General features: G+C 39.1%; 1 protein-coding gene across 2 annotated transcripts in view; it reads right to left on the bottom strand.

Annotated features, from left to right (window-relative positions):
- Dbx (homeobox protein Dbx) overlaps positions 1-21,446 on the bottom strand; it is a 41,295-nt gene that overhangs the window by 8,247 nt on the left and 11,602 nt on the right. For both annotated transcript variants that reach the window (XM_029309848.2, XM_085483609.1), the window contains 2 exons: positions 15,556-15,765; positions 14,347-14,627 (listed from right to left, as the gene is read on the bottom strand). In XM_029309848.2, the coding sequence (XP_029165681.2) occupies positions 14,347-14,627; positions 15,556-15,765 (491 nt within the window). The remainder of the gene's footprint in view (positions 1-14,346; positions 14,628-15,555; positions 15,766-21,446) is intronic.

The following is a 21,446-nucleotide window of genomic DNA, read 5'->3' as shown; positions in this document are numbered from 1 at the left end:
CCGGGCTGGAAATCCTCCTCCGTTTAACTCCCTGCCCCATTCCTCGCACCCACGCGCCCGCCCTTACTTCCGCCTATCCTCATGCAACCCCCTCGTGCTTCATCCGCGTCCCCCTCGGTCGTCCCACCCCCGACGCTCTTTCACTCAACCCCCTGTGCCATCCACGCTGTGCCTAGTGCGGTGGTGGCGCCATCTGGTGCAGTTTAATAAAAGACGATCGATTATGACGTCGGCCTCAGAACTACCCCTCAGCTCACTCACTCTCTCCCCCTCCCCCGCGCACCCCCTTCGGCCTGGTCACAGATCCTCACCCTCTCTTTCTCTTACCCGCCCTCGCATCTCTTTTCGGGGCATGGCCACCCTTCTCGCACGCTCGTCGATTCCGCGTCCCGGAATAGCGCAGAAAGAGGGAAGAGGAGAGATTTTTCGAGGGTCCAGTTTTACAAGAGAATCAGGGATTGTATTCCGTACAAGGAGAAGTCCTCGAAAGATTTCTTCTCCTCTCAATTCTCCCACAATCGTAATATATATGTCGCAAGATTCATTTCGTAAAGAAACAATTTATACGACGTAGAATTCTTCATTAAAAATCATTTTGTCGAAGGCAAGATTTTTTCCTTCAATAACAGAACAAAATATCTCTCTCTCTAAATTTTTCCTTCACACCCGCATCGTCTCTCCGCGTGGAAAGAGCGAGGTAAAAGAGGAGAGGGCTTCGGAGAACGTCGAATGGGAGAGGGAGAGCCAAAGGGATGACAAAGAGAGAGAGAGAGGGGTGAGGTCAGCTCGATCGGAGAAGGGGTTGTGGGGGTGGATCAAACGTAAAAAGTACGGCACAAAGCTGCCGGCGCGGCGCGATCCTGCGGGCGAAGGGCAGACGGCTGTCTGATGTATGGAAAGGAAGTCGCGCGATAATAGAGGGGAAAAAGGACCTTTGCGGATTTATCGGCGCCGCGTCGACCGCTCGGTGACGATTTAATCGATTGTTTTTCTCTGAGCGGATAAAGGCGTAATTGCGAACACCGGCGGTTCTCGTTTCATTCTTTGATGCGCTCCGGTATTAAAAAAAATCACCCATATCACTATTCTTTTGTAAACTTATCGACTATTTGATTATTCGATTAAAGCTCCGCGGATTATCTCGTTTGAAGTAAATTCGTCGAGGAAAGTATATGTATTTTTCATAATGGCTCTTAGCGAATATAAAAATATATATTTGGTTTTCAGTTTCAAATAAATATAAAATTAATGCCACGGATATTTTTCACTGCGAATTCTTTGCGCGAGATTGTAAGATTGAATAAGAATTATTCATGGTAAAAAGATACGAGAGAAAGAGAGTAAGATAAAATCTTTCAACGATCGATTTAAAATTATTGTAAAACTGTTAGTGATGTGGGAAAAACTATGAAATTTTCTGAAATTCTACCCGAAGTAAAATACACATTTTGATACATATATTAACGAATATACTATTGTTTTTCGACTAGCATATTTTTTTACGAGAAAATATGTATTTGATGATTTCTTTATTATCTTAAAAAATTAATTACCGTTAATGAAAAGCAAATAATTTGTGCGTTACACGAAGGAAAGCTTTTCAAGTGTCTCTGTGAAAGAGTGCGGATATCAGTCAAGGTGGCGCGATCGTAAAAATCAAAAGAGCAGCGCAAGCTGCCACGTCGCGATTCAACCGGAGATGAGCTAGCAATTGCTGATATAGAGTGAAAAAAGTCATGTGTTCTCGTCGAGATATCGTATATGAAGATACTCTTTCCAGTTCGACGGAATATCAGACCCAGTCAAGTTTCAAAAATGTCCTCAAGACCGCGATACATAATTCCGAATCTAATTAATCGCATCCCTATAACAAGAATTAAAATTGATTATTAAATAAATAATAAATAAACTAAAATCATTCTTAATGTAAAATTTGTAGGGATTATGATTTATTTGTAATATTCAGATTTTTCTTCGTCCATTGCAGCTATAATAATCTTTCTTATTACAAGTGCGTGAAACGAATTTTCGCGGATGGATCGCTGCAAAAAAGAAGAAGCACCCATCCGATTTTATGGATACGATCTCACGAGAAAGAGGTGCGATAAAAAAGGGACGGGAAAGGTTTACAGTCGGGAAATACAATTTGCAAATTTGCAATCTCTCTCCGTCTTCGTGCAGGTCGTATAACGAGGTTACAGTTGTGCGAAAATGATTATAATCCGACACGAGTCGGAAGTGATAAATTTTCGGAAGACAATGTCGTTTCAAAATTATTACTAAATATCGAACAATATATTTTATAAATTTCTTTTCTTATTAAAACTTAAAATAATCCGATTTCTTGAAAAAAGATGAAGATAAAAATCCGTATTTGGTATAACATAAGGACGAACGAGGAGAATACTTTTTCGCGTAATTAAACTTCGAAAGTGCAATTAATCAACAAAATTATATCCTCTATCCAATCTCAAGTCGACTTTACTTTGATAAAATTTTAATTTGATTTTCGATTCAAAAGATATGTAATGTTGGAGATGAGAAATTGCGATAAATGATTATTAAATTCGCTACCAAGAATCACTCGGAGAAAATTTTGCATCTCGGGGGTGAAGGGTGCGATTCCGGAGATTGTGTGTATTAAAATCGATTTGATATTAAATGTTCATAATTTACATTAAATTTGGATTTGTAAGTGTAACATTTTTTTGCGAGCGAAAACGCGGTAATAGCGGAATCATCGATACCGCTTGATTCTCGGGGCTCTCTCTCTCTCTCACGCCATGAGTGATTAAAGTTGATTCACAAAGGCGAGATCTATATGCATACCGCGGTATTGTATATTCATAGTTTCTTAGCTCCCGTCGTTCGTTTCCGGCGCGAGGGTGGGGCAGCGGCGCTTTCTCAAAGTAAAATCCATAATGCATGAAGGTCCACACAAGCTAAGCCGAAGAGCTTAAAGCCGTAAGATATTGCGCGGCGTTATATTCATGTTATGCCCTGCGAGAGGCAGGCCTTTGTTTTTAATATCCGCGGCAGATTGTAGCCGGAGCGTTTAGGGTAACGTTACGTCTTTCGCCAGATTTTGATCCACCCCCGCGATCAAGATGAATGAACTTCTGGCGGACTGACGTAAAAACGACTCGAAAAAAAGGGAAAAAAATACTATTCAGTATGCAGATGTAACGATAAGTGAGAAACTCTCTTTCTCTGTTCTTTCTCTTCCTTTCCTCTCTCTCTCTCTCTCTCTCTCTCTCTCTCTCTCTCTCTCTCTCTCTCTCTCTCTCTATCTTTCTGTTATCGTGTAAAAGAATAAACTTATAGATACAAAGAATCAAAATGATTCGAAAGAAGGATCTTGTTAATATTTAAGATTCTGTGTGTGTGTCTCTCGAGATGCTGCAAAATTAATATCTCAAAATTTAAAGTATAAGTAACTTTGAACTATTTTTACATTCTTACATTTTCAACTTTGCACCCTGGAAATTCATATTCGTCTCAAAGTTTCAGTACCAAATGTCTCGTAATTTAATATAATATAAGAATAAAATTATATAAAGACGTACAAAAATTTGACAACATGAAAATTAAAACTATGTGAATAAAAGATGAAATATTGAAATTGAAATATTGAAATGATATCGAAGAACTTGAACAACCTAGTGCTTGTAAGAGGACATGAGGAAAGAAACGATCGAAGCGAGAACTAATCGCTTATCTCCAATCATGCCCCTAAATTACAAGGATTGGTCCACCTTAGGATCGTTCAAATAATTTGTATGTAGCATCGAACAATTTTTCCGCGTCATTCTCATTATCCCAATCATTTTCAAACAAAATAAAAATTGAACAATACATTGGAATAGTAAAGAAACAATCTGTGATTGCTCCAAAATTTCCCCGTATTTTCGTAGTTAATTATTTCACACATTTTGACAGCACAAAGATTTTAATTGGCGTTAAATTCCGGAAAATGAGATGACGCGTCAAAGCGAGAACTAATCGCTTATCTCCAATCGTCCCCCTAAATTACAAGCGATCGGTGTAGAATCGTTCAAATAATTTTTATTTAACAAAATTTTATTTAGCGAAAAATTTTTATAATTTTTATAATTTCAAATAATACATTACAATACATTAGAAAAGTGAAGAAACAATCTGTGATTGCTCCATAATTTACCCGTACTTTCGTAGTTAATCGTTTCACACATTTTGACAGCGAGAAAAGATCAAATAATGATGTAAAAAATGTTATTAATCTGGTGTAATGCTTTAAGCAGCATAAACTCTTCTTGACGTAATAATATAAACATGTAAAGCAAATGATGTCGAAAGACTTAAACAACCTAGTACCATGAAGAGGATCTGCAAGCTCGCGTTATCGCGTGAGCGATGTATGCCTTGTAAGAGGACACGAGGATAGAAACGAGGGGGTAGGTCGAAGTTGAGGCGAGACGAGCGAGATTTGCGACAGGCATATCAAACGTACAACATATCTCCGTCTTGAACTTTGACGGTTGTGCAAATACAAGTCGGACTGGCTCTCGTCCTTCGCCGACGGCGGCGGAGATTGCTCTCGTAAAAGCTTGCCCAAGGCAAACTCGAATCAGCGGTCCTAATGGCTACAAATTGATTTGACCGACGGAATCCCGGAAACTCGATACCCACCACTTGAAACGCCAAACCTAATGGCCGATCTATCTAACGTGTCAACGTCAGTGCCGTGGGAAAGGGCGATCTGCGCGCGCGACCGACAGTAGAAATTGAATTGAAGAGCGTTTTCGCCCCCGTCGCGATGTAATAATTAAACGCTGCTCGCTCGAGTTTTTCCACCCTCGCGACGATCGTCCGATTCGTTTCCCGCGATTTCAACTGAATTTTGCGCCCTAAATATTCAAAATATTTTTTATATCAATAATTTAAGTATCGATGAGTATTTTTAATATATTTTGTTTCAGAGACACACTCGTATTTATTTAATAATTAATTTTTCTCACCATGCGTACTTAATCCATCGAGTTGGTTGCGATTTAGAAGCGCTGTCTTATGCATGAAAGGAGAGACGTCTCTTCAACAATACGCAGAATCCTGCATTTTTTTCTTTCGCGGGGATTAAAGAGGCTGCCAGTGAAATAAGGGTGGAAAGTGATTTTTCCCCTTCTCTTTAATATAATTCGCGAAATCTGTAAGGGATCTGAACGGAACACTCTCGTTCTACGAAACTACGAACAGTGAAATGAAATATAGAGGATTGCATGAGGATCTCTCGTCCACGATTTAATTTAGTGCCTGAAGATATCCTGGCGCAAATGGCATTATCGTACATCCTGTTGATTAAACGGACAAAAAGAATCTAAAATTCGCGAAATTTGAAAAAAAAAAAAAAAAAAAAAAACTGACAACTTTTTCAATAAGCTATAAAGCTCGATTTGTGACGCATTCTTTTTGTGTAAATATCCGTGTTTACGTAAAAGCACATATTGATTCCTATTTCTGCGACGGCGTATCGCGTACCACGTCAACTATAATCGGAAGAAATAAAATGATACGAAAGTGCTGCGTATATATAATGCGCTCGGCAATTTTGTCGCTCTACTCGAATAACCCGAGACCCCGATTCGGACGACCGACGTCGAGCAAGTTCCGTGAAATCGGCCGGGCGCAAGTAGGATCCGTGCTTTTATATCGCGAATTAAGCTCGCGGCGTGATTCTGACAGCTCCAGCAACTTGTAAGAAGAAGGGAAAACCGCGTGCCCGCGTCGGTTCTGATTATTAAAAAGATAACAAGCCCCGGGGGCTCTCTTTAATTTTTCCGTCGTTTCCGCCGGTGGGTCCGACATAACGGAGATGTCCCGGGCATAAAAGTGGCCGGCCTCCTCATAATACCAGATAATTTAAGGTCGACGGCGTTGATGAGTTCTACCTACGGGCGACGCGGAAGCGATTCTGACAAGACGTTGCGCTGCCGCGCCGTCTCGATGTTCCCTTAGGCGGCCTCGAAAAAGCCACGTCTCTTAATCTCCCGGGGTATATATTTCTTAATTTTTTTATATTTATTTTAAAGCACGATATATGAACCTGTCACGCATCACCCGCCGACATTTTTTATTGTGAAATATCATACTCTTTTAATTACTTTCGTCTAATTGATATAATAATTAAATTCAGAGAGAATATTAATATATACTTTCTTTGTCTCCAGCCTTTCGAGATAAATATATATATATATATATAATATTATTTGTAATATACACACACATACACAGAAATCTCGATGATGAGCGCCTTCGTGGCTTTTGAGAGCAGGGCTTTCGCGATAAATCAACATCTTCATCTCGTTAAAGGCGCTGAGAGGCATAAGGGTGCAGTAGCCAAGAAAGGGGTTGGCTCTCGCTCACCATCACTAATTACTTTAGTTATCCCCCTTTAACCCTCGACGTTCCTCTTAAACCCACCCTCGTCATAAACTGTAGTGAAGCCTCGAACCTGTGTGAAACGGCACCTCGCCTTCTCTCTCATCCATCCCCCTCTCTCGCCCTCTGTGTCTCTTTCTATCCTGCTGCCCTTCAAAGTACAGATTACCCCTGGAAAAGCTTTATTATTATCATCCACCCGTGGCACCGCAAGTCCTTAATTAAATTCAAGAAAAGATTCATGGGTCCGGCACAACTCAAAGTACGATAATTCGAGGTAATCTTCGAATCGCGCATGTTCCTTTAAAGATATCGTACTCGAGAAATAAAATCGTTCTTAGCTAACAAAGACTGTTTTCCCAAAAAGACTAGAGAAACTTTAACCGAGCGTTGATTAAAAAAAAATCGTCGTAATTATAGTCTCCGCAAAATATTTTAAAAACAAATTAAGCTGTATGCACGTAATAATGCGTGATAATCGGCGACGATCGCGATAATAATGCCACTCCGACACGCATTCGACATGTCGATAGCTCGATATAACTTAGATTGCAATACCGGCGGAAGTTCCGTAAGCGATATTATCGCGCGCGGTACATTAAGGGAGACGTGAAATTCGGCATCTGCTACCAACACTTTGTCGCTATCAAGAGGCATCGAGAAGAAAGAGAGAGAAAGAGAGAGAGGTAGAGAGAAAGAACTATCATTGGACAACAATCGCTTTTATAGGTGTTTGTGTGGCGAACCGTGATATTAGATAGCCGGCCAACGAGTGCGCAGAATCGCAGTCCTCAAATCGCGCCAACTCTCCGGGAGAAGCCCGGAACACCCTCTAATAAAGTTGGGAAAAGTTTCTCTCTCGCGCGATAAAAAGTAATGTTAGAGATATTGCGGGTGCGTTCAGTCGGAGTTCAATTGCTTTTAACGACGGGATCAATTTCGATATGTACTTACGAAGCTGAATCGCTTCGCGGCGCCCAAGTATCATTTCATTGGAATCGAGCAATCAAAATTGCCGTTTCACTTCGCTACACTCTGCCCGAGTATCTGTCGGACGAATGTATCTCGCACTTTTTTTCCGTGTCTCACTCCCCATTTCGCATTTCGAAATCAAATCTCTTCCGAAGACACGAGCCTCTAATCATATTTATGAACCACACAGAGGAGAAAAAGAGAAGAGGAAGAGATGTTACTGAGGGTGTTTACGGGGTCCAGTGTTTGCTGTCATCTAAATAAAATTATATAGATGATCATCTAGATGAAACTTTGGCGTCTTCTTATCTTTATATAAATAATAAAAAGATACTTAAAGCATAGACAGTAAAACGACAAAAATTTATAAATAAAAATATGAATAGATATATTGTTGTATCTCTTTTATAATTTATATCTTTTTACAACTGTGTTTACATAAGCAGTCTTAAAAATGATTATCCAGAAAATGATATCTAGATGAATCGCCATATCTTTCATCCAGATATACTTAAAATCATCTTCATCTGATCTAAGATGAATTTACATATTTTTATCTCATCTTTCTCTAGCTAATTTTAACATCATCTTGACACAATATTGTTTTAAGTTTTAGAATGAGCTTCGTTCTTGCGTTGAATCTTTTAATTGAGTAAGTAAAAGGTGATATTTAGTTGGAAGAACGAATATAAAGAAGGAAAAGATTTGTATAATGTCAACTCTAGCTCAAACCTAGACGGTGTCTAATGGTGGATTAAAAAAGCTCCCAGAGCTATAGACGCAAATTCTTATCACGTTGTTCGCGATCGTTGAACGACGGCGAGTCGACCGCGACGGAAGAAGCAGGGCGCAAAATCAGCTTTTGTATGCGGATTGCGGAATCGCAAGAAACGTCAATTCATTCTCCTCCTCGACGAGGACGGTTCCCGGTGTGCGCGTACGCGCGCCCGTGATCCTTAGATTTTCTCGTAAAACCAGCGACAGAGTGAGCCTCGACCAATGGCGTTGAAGGCATGGCGCTCGAGGTGTGAATTATACATGAGGATATATCCCTACGTACCGGTCCTCCACACCGCCTTTCTCCCTTTCGCGTTGTCTTTCTTGCTCCCCCGTATATTCACCGCGACCACCATTCATTCAACCAGACACCGCTTCTTGTTTACCCTCGCATTCGCCGGTAACATCTCGATTGCCGGAGCAATAATAATTATTGAAAAACGACGAATCTGTTTGTTTCTTCGCGAGATTGCCGTCAAGATTTCATTAACTTTGTTCAAGCTAGAGTTGACATTATACAAATCTTTTCCTTCTTTATATTCGTTCCTCCAACTAGATATCACCTTTTACTTACTCAATTAAAAGATTCAACGCAAGAACGAAGCTCATTCTAGAACTTAAAATAGATGTTGAAAATTACCTTAATCTTGTAAAGTAAATTCTGGATTTAATTATCTCTAATGTATGTATACCAAAATTTCCTCAAAAGAATTAATTGTGGACACGATGATGAAAATTATTCAACAATCTACGTAACATGTTATAGAGAAGACATAATTATCTCAAGTGCCGATTTGCATATTTTACATATGTGCACATCGCGAACAGTATCGACGTATCACGTTGATGCACCGAGGAGAAAGAGCGAGCGCACTGTGTATTTGTGCGTGTGCGGGAGAGAGATATTTAGGTACATAATACCCAGGGTTCGGGGTTAATCGGGCGATGCCAGTTCATTAATTGCACACACGTAGGTGTATATACGCGTTGCTGTACGCGTGCACATGAGAACCAGGCAGATCCCGATGCCGTTGCCGACCCGACGACGGTAATGAAACTAAACGATACGGAAATGGCATTGCGAGTTAGTTTCATTTGATTTCATGAGCGCGCTCCGGCCGTTTTCGAACGATGTACGGGTGGCACAGTCGTCAAACGGACCTTTTATTCCATTTCCGCGCGTTGTTCGCGAATCGAAATCCCTATTTGAATGAATTAATGAGCGAACGAAGCGTTTATTAATGTTCCGGAGCAAACTCTCGGAGGATATAATTGAAATTTCGGGAAACTGTGATGGAACGCGCTGACATTTTTCCACATAAATTCATAGAATATTTTAATAAACATTTGCTTTTCTATCTAAATCGTAATTATAATTATCATATTTTAGTGGCAACCGATATGTAATATATATATATTATACTTAACGTCCCAGTACAATAATTTTTTACAACACTGATAACTCTGCCTAAGGTTAAATTGCACATGTAATGTAAAGGATGAAACATTTACATATTTGTGTATTTAATATTTCACAAAAGTCTCGTAAGTAAATCAAATATTTTACATCTGACAATTCAAGGAGCGCATTTTTTTATTGACTTAAATTACGCAAAGCTAATTACAAATAAGCGCGTATTATTAACTGCAATTTAATGAGCTAGGATTGCTCGATCGTTCTTGAAATCAATATTATGCACTTCATCGCGCAATTATATGAACCCGGCACATTAAACACACATGTACCTTCGTTCGCTCATACGCGCGCGGCAGACGGTTTCGTATTCGACAAAACCGAGCATTAGTCTCTATCAATCTGCCAAATGAAGCCGCAAAAGAGAGAGAGAGAGAGAGAGAGTCTCTTCATAGCGGAACTAAATTCACTCATCGCCAAGTACGAGGGATTCGTACTTCGTTAGAGCGACAATTAGTGCCCTAATAAGGTCATTAAGCACAATATATATTCTCCGTGTACCTTCCCGATCTTGCACGCGCCTAACTGCTCGATTACGGTGGCCCGTTATCGAGAAAACCGAGCGATTATCCCTCTTGTGAGATTCAAAATGACTGAAAATCACTTATTTACTGCCTCTAATAAACTCTTTCTCGTCGACCCAATTCCTCAGGAATCCATATAATCAAATTTAAAACTCATCGCCAGGAGTTTAATGACGAGGAAAGGGCTGTGATGCCCTTGCTAAATTTATGACGTAAATGAACAAATTATAGTAGCCGCAAAAAAAAAAATTTCATTCCGGTATACTCGATCGAAATTTTGTACAAATAATTCAAAATTTATATAATCGAGTTTGAAATAAATCATAAAAATTTGAACGCGAAAAAGACTTATAAAAATGCGACAATTTATCGACAGCGCGACAAAATTTAAAAAAAATTTTTGGATCAAAGTTTCGTTAGGAAATTTCGCAGTTTATAATTACGGTTTAAAAATAAATTAATACAATTGTCGCTCGTATATTGAAAACAAAGTGATAAATATAAGGCCAACTTATCGAGCTGAATATTCGAGATGTTCAGTCAACTACCATTTATTACATGTATAAATTATAAAACTACAGTCATTATATTAAAACTAACGCAAATTACAATCATTCTATAAACGTTTCGACCGCACGCGGTCTTCTTCAATATAATTATTGAAATATAAATTCTTACAATTCACATAATATCGAAATTTAATTATAGTTATTCAGAATCAAGAGTTTTTGAGCAATTAACGCGTGTTTCAATCCGTCCTGTCCAACAATGTTCGCCTCGATATGATCCCTGATTTTGTTTAGATCTCGGATAGTTTCATCGTTAATATGCGAGAAATTAACCCGTTCCGAAGGCGCTGCGATTAATAAAAAATTACCGATCAACGTATGTCCAAATTATAATATGTATCCCCTACAATTGGTAGTATGCTTACCTATCATCGTTCTTCTTGACAATTTTGCTACTTATTAACAGTTATTAAGGATGACACATAACAAACCAACAATACAGAAAGACATCTCATTTTAAACTCTACTTGATCGGAGAGCGTGCGTGTTTATATATGATCTAATATCTATGTTTTACTCGTTAATGTCCTATTTGTCCTATTATTATTTCTTGTTCGCTAATATATCCAAAATATCAAAATACGACTCGCTAATAGCGTTTTCGATTGGGAAAAAGTTAGTGCGCACCAGTGCGCACTCAGTTCACACGAACACTGGACAAGTTCCATGGGTTGCACTGAATAGTGCAGATGAAAAAGAACACGCCGAAATTTTCAGTGCCACTTGAGTTGATTAGATTCCGGGAAGAACGAAAAAGTAATCTCGACATCTTGTGTTCAGTTAAGTAATGATTTTTATTATATGTAATTAAATATAGAAGATGATCAAGAATATCACGTATTTATCAATAATTGTATGCATTTCATTTTTTGGAAAGAAATCTGATTGCTGAAAACCATCTATTAATTGCTCACATGTTTCTGGACACATTTTGAAGTGCCTACAAAACTATGACAAATATAAAAATTATTATTATTCAGTATAAAAATGCTATTACATTAAGTACATTAATTATATTTTAAAAAAGGGTATAGGTTCGATGTTTATATAAAAAGATATAACACTTACGGTGTCATTATCCATTTTTTTCACACATTCTACATAATTTACAGTTTTTGGAATTATTCTTCTAGTTCGAAGAGTTGTAATTATTTCTTCTTGCTCGCTTGAACTAGAAGAAGATTCCAAAAATGTCTCCAAAATATTAAAGAGAGCCAAATTCGAATTGCTCATTATGTCGAATTTTCGTTCAAAAGAATGCCCTACTGCTTGCATGCATCCAGTGCACTGAACTGGCACCGTCAAAATATCTCGTGCCACTTAGTGCGCACTGAGTGCGAACTATGCGAGTGTTGTGCGTTCAAACGAACACGCAACACTAGCCAAGTGCGCATTGGCACTACCAATCGAACACGCGCCTGACATTCAGTGCAGCCAGTGCACCCCAATCGAAAACGCTATAAGTAACTCAGTATCTTTGTTTAAATTTAGTCCATTTTTTTGTTCCTTGATATGTAGCATCTCAGAAATGAGTCTTTTATAATAATTATTTTCGTTGTCCATGATCTTAACATTGTCCCAATTAAAAGTATGATGTTCATTTATTATGTGTTCAGAAATTACTGAATGTTTCGTTGAGTCCAACCTAATATTATTTTTATGTTCTTTTATTCGCGTCTGCAATTGCCTCTTTGTTTGGCCTACATAAGATGCATTACAATTATTGCAACTGATCTTATAAACCACATTCGAATTGCATGGATGTTTAGTTTTATCTTTCTGCGCTTTAATAATATTATCCAGTTTGTTGAGACATCTATACCCTACCATACAATTTTTATTTTTTACCGAGGAAACAATCATTTCTGAGATCCCATCTATATACGGAATGACAAAGAATTTTTTATTGACCGAGTCATTTCTTATACTTTTTGTTCTTTCTATGTTGGCCTGTCTCTCTATAATGCTCCCCTTAGATATGATGTGTTCTATCCGATGATTAATTTTGTTAAAAATCAGATCAAGAGGGTAACCATTGCTTCTGAGTATATTAATAATTAACTCCAAATTTTTATTAAAAAATAGTGGATGTGATAGCAATAGACATCTGTCTACAAGGTTATATATTATTCCAATTTTGTGGCATAATGGGTGGTTTGAATAAAATGATAACGTCCTTCCTGAGAAGGTTTCTTTTTGATACCAGTCTATATATATTTTGTTATTAATAATTTTAAGTGATAAATCTAAGAAATTCAAGCTATGGTTAACCTCTTGTTCGACCGTGAATTCAAGTCTTTCATGATAGTTGTTAAAATTATTCACAATCTGAGTCATATTAGTCATAGAGGTGGCCACTATGATGTCATCCACATAACGAAAATAAAACAAACATTCCAAATTCAACGCTTTGAGAACTGTATCCTCAAGATCTTGCATAACCAGGTCTGCAATAATTGGTGATAACGGTGACCCCATAGGGGTCCCAAACGTCTGTTTATAAATTATGTCATCAAATGTAAAATATGTAGAAGTCAATATGAATTTTATACCCCCCAAAAATTCGTTTTTCGGTATTTTAGTATTTATTCCAATGTGATCCCATCTATCGTTAATACCGTCAATCGCAAGATCCAGAGGAACGTTCGTAAACAAAGACACCACATCCAAGGAAAACATCCTATCATTCTCATCAATCTTTTTACCAGACAATATGCTGTACAAATCAAAACTATTATTAATATGACTTTTCGCTTTGGGTAGGCTAGTTCGTAAGGTGTTTTGTAAAAACGAAGCCAGCGAGTATAGAGCTGTATCAACCGATGAAACTATGATTCTAACTGGATAGTTTTCCTTATGGATTTTAGGTAATCCATACGCTTTTGGAAGGAGAGAATCACTACAACGTAATTTATAATATTCGTTTTTTGAAATATAATCTTCCTTAAGCCATCTCTTCAATAAATCATTCAAATCGTTCTCTATTTTTTTGCACGGATTTTTATTACGGTTTAAATTAGCACCGTTGCACCGTGTATGAAGTTCAACTGCTATTGCGCCTAGGAGATCATTAAGCACGAGATTAAACACCATGCGCCGTCTCTAATGCTCACGGCGCAGCCTCTCGATTGTAATACAACGCGAGCACATCCGCCTATCATCGCGTATGCAAATCTGCCTGCATATGACATGCCTGATGCGATTATCGAGAGCGAGGATTCTGGATCACAAGGAATCGAATTATGCGCTTCGATGCGCGCTATAATTGATATGCAATTGATTTGCGCGCTCGGAAAACTGCTTCAACGTGAGGGAAGAAGCTAAACTCGCTGCTTATAAGTTTGTCGAAAATTGCGATAATATGTATACATAATCATAATATATATATATATATAAATATATGTATATATATGTATGCACAATTATCGATCAGATCGAATCGTCGGTACTCAAACATCGAGACAATAATATATTTCGTGTCGAGAATACTCAAACACGCAAATTATTTTTAAAACATTCGACGAATATTTAAAATATTCCGTCCTCCTTGGATATTCGAGATATGAAAAAATGTCTTAATTTCTCGTTTAATATATGCAAAAATCAATTGACTTACTTGCGAGTCTTTGAGACCCAGTTTCTCGGCAAGCTTCTTGCGATCCGGCTTGCTGATGTACTTTTGTATCTGGAACCTCTTCTCGAGTCCGCGACGCTGAAGATCCGAGAAGACGGCCCTCCTCATCATCCCTCGACGAGGTTTTCCGCGCGCGTTCGTCGCCCATGGAAAAACCAAACCGGTCCCGGAAAAATCACCGATAGTACCCTGGATAGCGCCCGGAAACACGGCACCTCCGCCGGGTGTGCCAGGATGATGAGTTCCGCTCCCGGAACCAGCAACTGTCAACAGAAAGCACACAACACATTTGTTTATAATAAATTCGCGTTATTTCGACGTTGCGCATTAATTCGTTCGTTCGGAAAAAAAATTAATAGTATGTAAAAAAATCTATACGATACATCAAAAAAAAAATTGTATAATCATAAATAATCTCTAAATTCTATCCATGTAAATGTTGAGAAAGAAATGAAAGTATATTCTACAATAAAAAATCATAACGTAAGAGCGAGTGAAAGAGGGCAGCGCGGGCGCGGAAAAAGAAATTGTTGAAACACATATTGTTGTTTATTCGCGCGCGAATCGCTTGATAAGCAGCTGTATCAAAGTCATCTAATAACGGACGGGCAATTGAATCTCCAGATCGTGTCTGCGCGATATTGCCAAGCTGAGCATGACGGTATTATCTGCACCGATGATATTTGCACGCACTTGTTGCATGCGTGCATTTTGCCTTGTGGCGGAGCATGTACATAATATGGTAGTGCTTTCACTGCACTTCATATGCACTCCATGTCCCATACGAGCCTACCTATAACAAGATATTCGATAAACCCGGCGTATGCGCGCCGCCCGCGCACGTGGCCGCGCGAACGCGGCGTTTATACGCGCGCGTTCGCTGTATATGGCGCCAGATGCCGAAGTTTCGCTTTTAAACGTTCGTCGGGGGAAGCCCCGTGCATGATTTCTGCATCATCCAAAGTATGAAATAACTACGAGACTTGGAACGCGAAATATTTTATATGTTAAAAATATTCGAGTTGAAAAAAATCCATTTAAAAAAGATCTGAGTAAATTTGAGGGATTAAGAGAGAATAAATTTTAAAGTTTAGCTTCGAGCAAATTTTCATTTACAATTATAATTGATGTGATTACAGTTGATTAATGCTTAAGTTAAACCTGTGTATTAATTTGCCACGTAATTTTTACCTGTCAGATATGGGCCTCTGTAGAACAGTTGTTGCAGCGTGTGATGAGCGTTCGGTGGTAAGTGTCGTTGAGGGGGTTGATGACTCGGCCTGTGATAAGGGTGATAAGCCGCTGGCCTCGCGATCGGCTTGGCGATATTGTAACCCGCCGAATTTTGTAGATTCTGCAAAAAGGCGGGTATCGCTTCTGGCGGAAGTCCTTGAAAATTATCTACACAGACAAAAATTTTTTTTCAAATTACGTACAATAAGATCCAACTAGAGAATCTTTCTTATTATTTTATTCGTATTTTTGCATTGACGTATAATTGTAATTTCTACAAAATGTTTTAATTTGTATTCGATTTATATGTGTTGTGAAATTAAAAAATAATGTATAAAATATTACAAAAATAATATATACATTTCTCTAATATCAGGAGATAATCTAACTAATGATCTTGCGTATAGTGTATGACTTTATTAATAAATAATTTGTCAAATATTCATACTAATTCGAGGATCAGGCGCTGTTTTATGAAAATTTAAAGACTGTCGGATATATAGAGATGTAAACCGCTCGGTGATTAAACATGTAACGCGCCCCAATTATATTTCACGGTAAAATGTGCCCGGGGTGGCGGATTTACGTGCGAATACCCAAGTCGCCGTTCCATTCCTTCGTGTTGCATAATTCGAGCCGACACCCCCGTGACTAAAACCCTCCTTAAATGCTCCAGGCGGAGCACGATCTCTTACGAAGCGCACGCTTCAACACCTCTGGTCGGGGGTAAATAGCCAAACATTCACGCGATCGACTTCCTCGGAGTGTCTTTGCTCTCAAGAGTGATATAAAATACAACGCAAACGTATTGATATATCATTTGTTTATGCGCGCGTTATTATTATCGTACACAGTTTTGACATAAAATATATGTATATATTTCAAATAAAATGGCAGAATCCCGTTTCTGTTGTTAAAAAGAATATGAAGGTTCTAAATTTATTTTACACGTGTATACTTTTTTAAATTCTTACACTGTTATTATATATTGTTATGATATATTGATTTAATAAATCTTTTTATTAATATTTCGTCGTGATTTGATTTTATCATGTATTACTATATATAATTATAATAATAACTCGGTAAATTATTCCGACGGAATAACGTTAAGAAATCCCACTCGCGATACGCTCGTGTATCCCTTGTCACCACTCCGTATAGAAAGATTTACCGACAACACGAAAGTTAACTACGTGCCCTGACGCGTACCCACCATTTCGAGAAGCAAACATGAAAGAAATCTCGGCCGACTCTTCAGTTCACCCTCCGTCGAGGGTGAACTCGTCCACGTATCCACATTAATAATGCCTAAGAGGGCCTAGTCGCCCCAATTGTGCGATTTCCAACATGTTTTTTATTTTTTATTTTTTTTTCGCAGCGTCGCTCTGCCACGCCCAGAAAGAAAGAGAGAGAGAGAGAGAGAGAGAGAGAATGGTAAAAAAAGTGACGTGTTTAAAAATAATGAAATAATGGAGGTTCGAGGCTTGCATTCGAGACAGAAGGAGATAGGAGAAGAGATAGATATAGGTAGAGGATAAAAGAGAAAAAGAGAGAGAAGAGACTCGCCTTGCGTTCGCGACGCAGACAATGCCCTGACAATGGCCCATACACGCCGTCCCATTGTGTTGCCTGTACGCGCCGTACCCCATAAAATACTCATCGCCTTTTATCGTTGTTTTCGTAGCCGGCCAATGAGAGAGGCGCGCTGCTTAGCCGTAGAGGCCTAATAACCGAGCTTAGCATCCAACGGAAACACTGAATGGGAATAGTTTTTTAAGCCGCCCCACCTACCTCGACACAGTCAGTCCCTTAAAATCGCCCTCTTTCAGCCCCCTCCTTTTCTCTCTCTTTCTTGCTCTAGCTCCCTCTCTCGCATCACGTGAGATTAAATCTCCTGTCTGCGGTCTCGGGAGAAAACTTCGGGACGTGTTGTTACAGTTGTGGGCCTTCCCCTCTTTTTTTTTTTTTTTTTCGTACCCCGAATTTAAGCGGCCCCCTCTCGGGGGCCTCAGGTTACGGGGTTACAACATATATCGCTGGTTATTCTTTTGGATTACGATCACGGATGCATTATTAACTAGATACCGCGCTACAGGTCTCCGCCTGCGAGAATAAGGGCTGCTCGTTTATGGAATACACATATACGGGGCTTTCTCTTCCGTGAACAGCAGTGTGTGTTTGTCTTAGGATGGGTTTGGCGAATCGATCTTTCACGAGGATCCGAAACGTTTTCTCGGATCCTCCGGATGATCGATCGACCGTGAAGAACAACGCGGAATTAAGGTGACGTGGTATGATAATAGAGAAAGAATTGTTTATTTTTTTTCGTGGGACTCGAACTCTCATATACAATTATCTTGCATTTAATATGTGAAACGTGCCTATTATATAGTGTGTGACGTTTATAATTTGATTTAAAACAACATTTTAGAATTTATGTATCTTTGTATCTGTGTGTTACATTTACAGATGATAAATATTTAAATAAAATTGTAAAATTAATGTAAGAACAGGCCAAGTAATAAACAGGGGAAGTAATAAACATGTATAATATTCACTAACGTCCTAATAATTTATGCTCTTGGCCTGTTCTTACATTAATTTTACAATTTTATTTTAACATATAAGAACGTTATAATTTTTTATCAATTTATTAATAAATATTTAGCCCTCCTTTTTTCCTATCTCTTACAAACGTCATCTGATTTATGCATTTAGTGAAAATTGATAATCTCGGCGGTCCTAGTCGATACCCGGAGTAGAAAAATGTTTGGGAACAACTTTTCACTATTCAGAAATCGATTAGTTTCTATTTGCTAGGATTAGTTAGACAGTAGTAACTGTTCAAAAATTGACTAAAAAATACTGACTATTGTTTCATGAGCAGTTACTGGACCACAAACTAGACATTAAAAAATGATAGGTAAATATTGGGCAATTCGCGTTTAGCAAAAACTCTGAAAATCCTGAGCATAGTTTTTTGGCTATAGTTCTCAGTCAGAAACTCGACATAAAAAATAATCGGTAAATTTTTGGACGTTTTTGTTTAGTAAAAATTAGGAAAATACGGGGCATGGTTTCTTGGCTAGTTTTTTTTTATCAGAAATTAGATATGAAAAATGATAGGTAAATATTATGCAGTTTCTTGTCCATCAAAAATAGAAAATAATGACCAGTATTTCTTGATCAGTTCCTGACCAGAAACTAGCAAATTAAAATTTATTTGATTAAAAAAAATAATTTAATTAAATTGATTTAATTTTAATAGTAATTAAAATTATATACATATAGATATATATATATATATATAATTGTATTTATTTGTCTTAAATATTAAAGGAACAAGACTAATATTAGGAACATAAAAATCGACAGTGTTGACGTAAAATTATATAATTTTACGTCAACACTGTCGATTTTCATTAAACATCACTCGATCAGTTTACATTTGCTACTCTTCACGTTTGATATTTTAGATTGTAATCGTCTACGGTTGATTTTTCCTTTCTTCGACCCGTCATTTCTCATTGCCCGGGTGCTTGTTTAACGAGCACGATCCTTGCTGAGATTTGAAATGATACTTTTTTTTTTGCACGGGAGATACGCGTATTAAAACGAGGTCCGTCGTGCTCGACACACAGCCCGTTATCGAAAAATATCAATAATCGTTGCAATACGCAACAAAAAACACGAGCCGCGAGTGGCGGCTCGCGAGAGCAAGGGGCGGGAGGGGTAGAACGGGGGGTGGACGGTGGGGGTGAAAGGGGGATAAATCGCGGGACGATTGGTGAAAATGCTATTCGAAATTCAACGTCGCTCGCCCGTCAGACACCGCGAGTCCTCCTCCTCCCCGCCCGCGCTAGATCATCCCTCTACCCGCCCACTTCTCACCCCCTTACCCAAATTCCGGTTTCGCCGCGAGCGGCCCTCGCGTCTCTCGTCGATGAATTTCGAGTTTGTTGCCAATCACTTTTTCGCGCAATTATATTTCACAACATTTCGACATGACGTACAAGCCCGCGGGGGAGGAGGGGTGGTTACCAACGGGGAAAGGGGGGGCAGGGACGAGGATGTATATGCGAAGAGAAAACAAGGGGGGAGGAGGGGGGGAGGAAGAGGAGAGGAGGACAGTGGGAGGACGTGGCTATATATATATATATATATATGGATACTGGAGGGTCGGTCTATTCGCGGTGAGAGGTCGACGATGGGGGAGAAGGGAGGGAGGGAGGGAGGGGGTGAGAGAGGTGCGGTCTCCCGGATATAACACACGCACGTGGCACGGTCAATGCATCCGCTATCCGACAAACGCACGAAACTTCTCCCCACCACCGCCGCCGCGTATCTCGAACGCACGAAATTTCCCCATTGCCACCCCTTCACGTTCCTTCCCTCCGCGCGATATCCCTTTTCCACCCTCTCCGGGCCCCCCCTCCCTCTCCACCATCTCGCGCATATCCTTCTGCCGGCAGATGCGTGCGATTCGCCGATGTTAAACGCAACATTCACTTCCCTCTTCTTTCGCTCTGCTGGCTCCGTCGTTCCCTACCTCCCTACCGACGATTTGTGAACAGTTTATACATCTAGTACATCTACCACGCCACGGTCTTTATCGACTCGTGTCAATCACGATACAGCGAAGGGTTCGAGAGAACCGCGGAGGAAAGAGTGACAATGAGGACGCTCGAAGATTGGTGGCTCGCGCGAATTTTTAGGCGTTCCTGTGTGAATGACGGGACGGGTATTTTGTAACTTCCGGACCACACGGCCATTTCTTCTCGAGGCGGCAGGAAATAATCGATTCTTTGTTACGAACTAAAAAGAAATGTCAGCCGAAACGTTCGCATAATTGTTTTATTTCTTATATATTTATTTTCTTTTTTTTTAAATACATTTTATTAATATCATCTACACATAAATGTTTATTGCTTATGTATTTATTTTCTCGTTTTAAATGAATTTTATTAAGATTATCTGACAACTGCAATTTGTTTAATATAGCTCTTACAGCCCTTCTTTGTTCACAAACATTAAGTTTAATAGAGCTAATTACTATTTTTATTAAAAAGAAGAGAGTTGTAATGTACTATTCAGGAATAAAATTAACAGTTGTTATCGCGATATATCGACTTCACAATTATCCCAATTTTAATATGCTCTGCGAAAATCTATAATTACGTTTCATCAAGATTCATTCTCCCTATACACTTTCATTTCTAAGATAATTGAAATTAAATTATTAATATAAATTTTTAACATATATAAGACAGGCAATAAGAGCCAAATCGCGGATGACAGTGCGTTATTCTAAACGAAATTAAATTTTTTCGTTAGAATTAAATACCTGTGCAGAAGGCACCAAATTTTACTTGGACACGGCCAAGATATAAAATTGGAATAATGTTGGTAAACAAACGCCCGCGTGTACGAATTAAATTTTTCAGACAATTTTTCCACCCCGTGATGCGTCAAATATACAGAATGATATTGTTAGGAACGTCTTCCTCGATCGCATTAACTCGCAACGAATTCGCGACAAATCATTCGGATCGGCGCAATACATCATTGAATCCTGCCGCTTGTCTAATATTACAGGCACCAATCGTAAGGGCTTAATATTGGGGTGAAGGTAAGTGGCGGCCCAGCTGACGCCCACCCGCTTTTCCCCTTCCCACCCCTGCACGCACGATGCGCGACTCGTCTTGAGGGTGCGCGGATGAGATTTAGGGACCGACGACTGAAGTCTGCTCGCGACACTGATTTGTGGTGAGCTTTGTTTCGACACTCTCTCCGATCGCCGCGCGAAAACTCTTTCCAAACAACGTCCTCTGGAGGGTGGAGACGCA

The sequence above is a fragment of the Nylanderia fulva genome, unplaced genomic scaffold, assembly GCF_048542155.1.
Source record: "Nylanderia fulva isolate GAGA-0341 unplaced genomic scaffold, ASM4854215v1 Scaffold26, whole genome shotgun sequence".
Taxonomy (NCBI): Eukaryota; Metazoa; Arthropoda; class Insecta; order Hymenoptera; family Formicidae; genus Nylanderia; species Nylanderia fulva.
The sequence above is the reverse complement of the archived record's forward strand: the minus strand, read 5'-3'. Positions and strand labels throughout refer to the sequence as shown.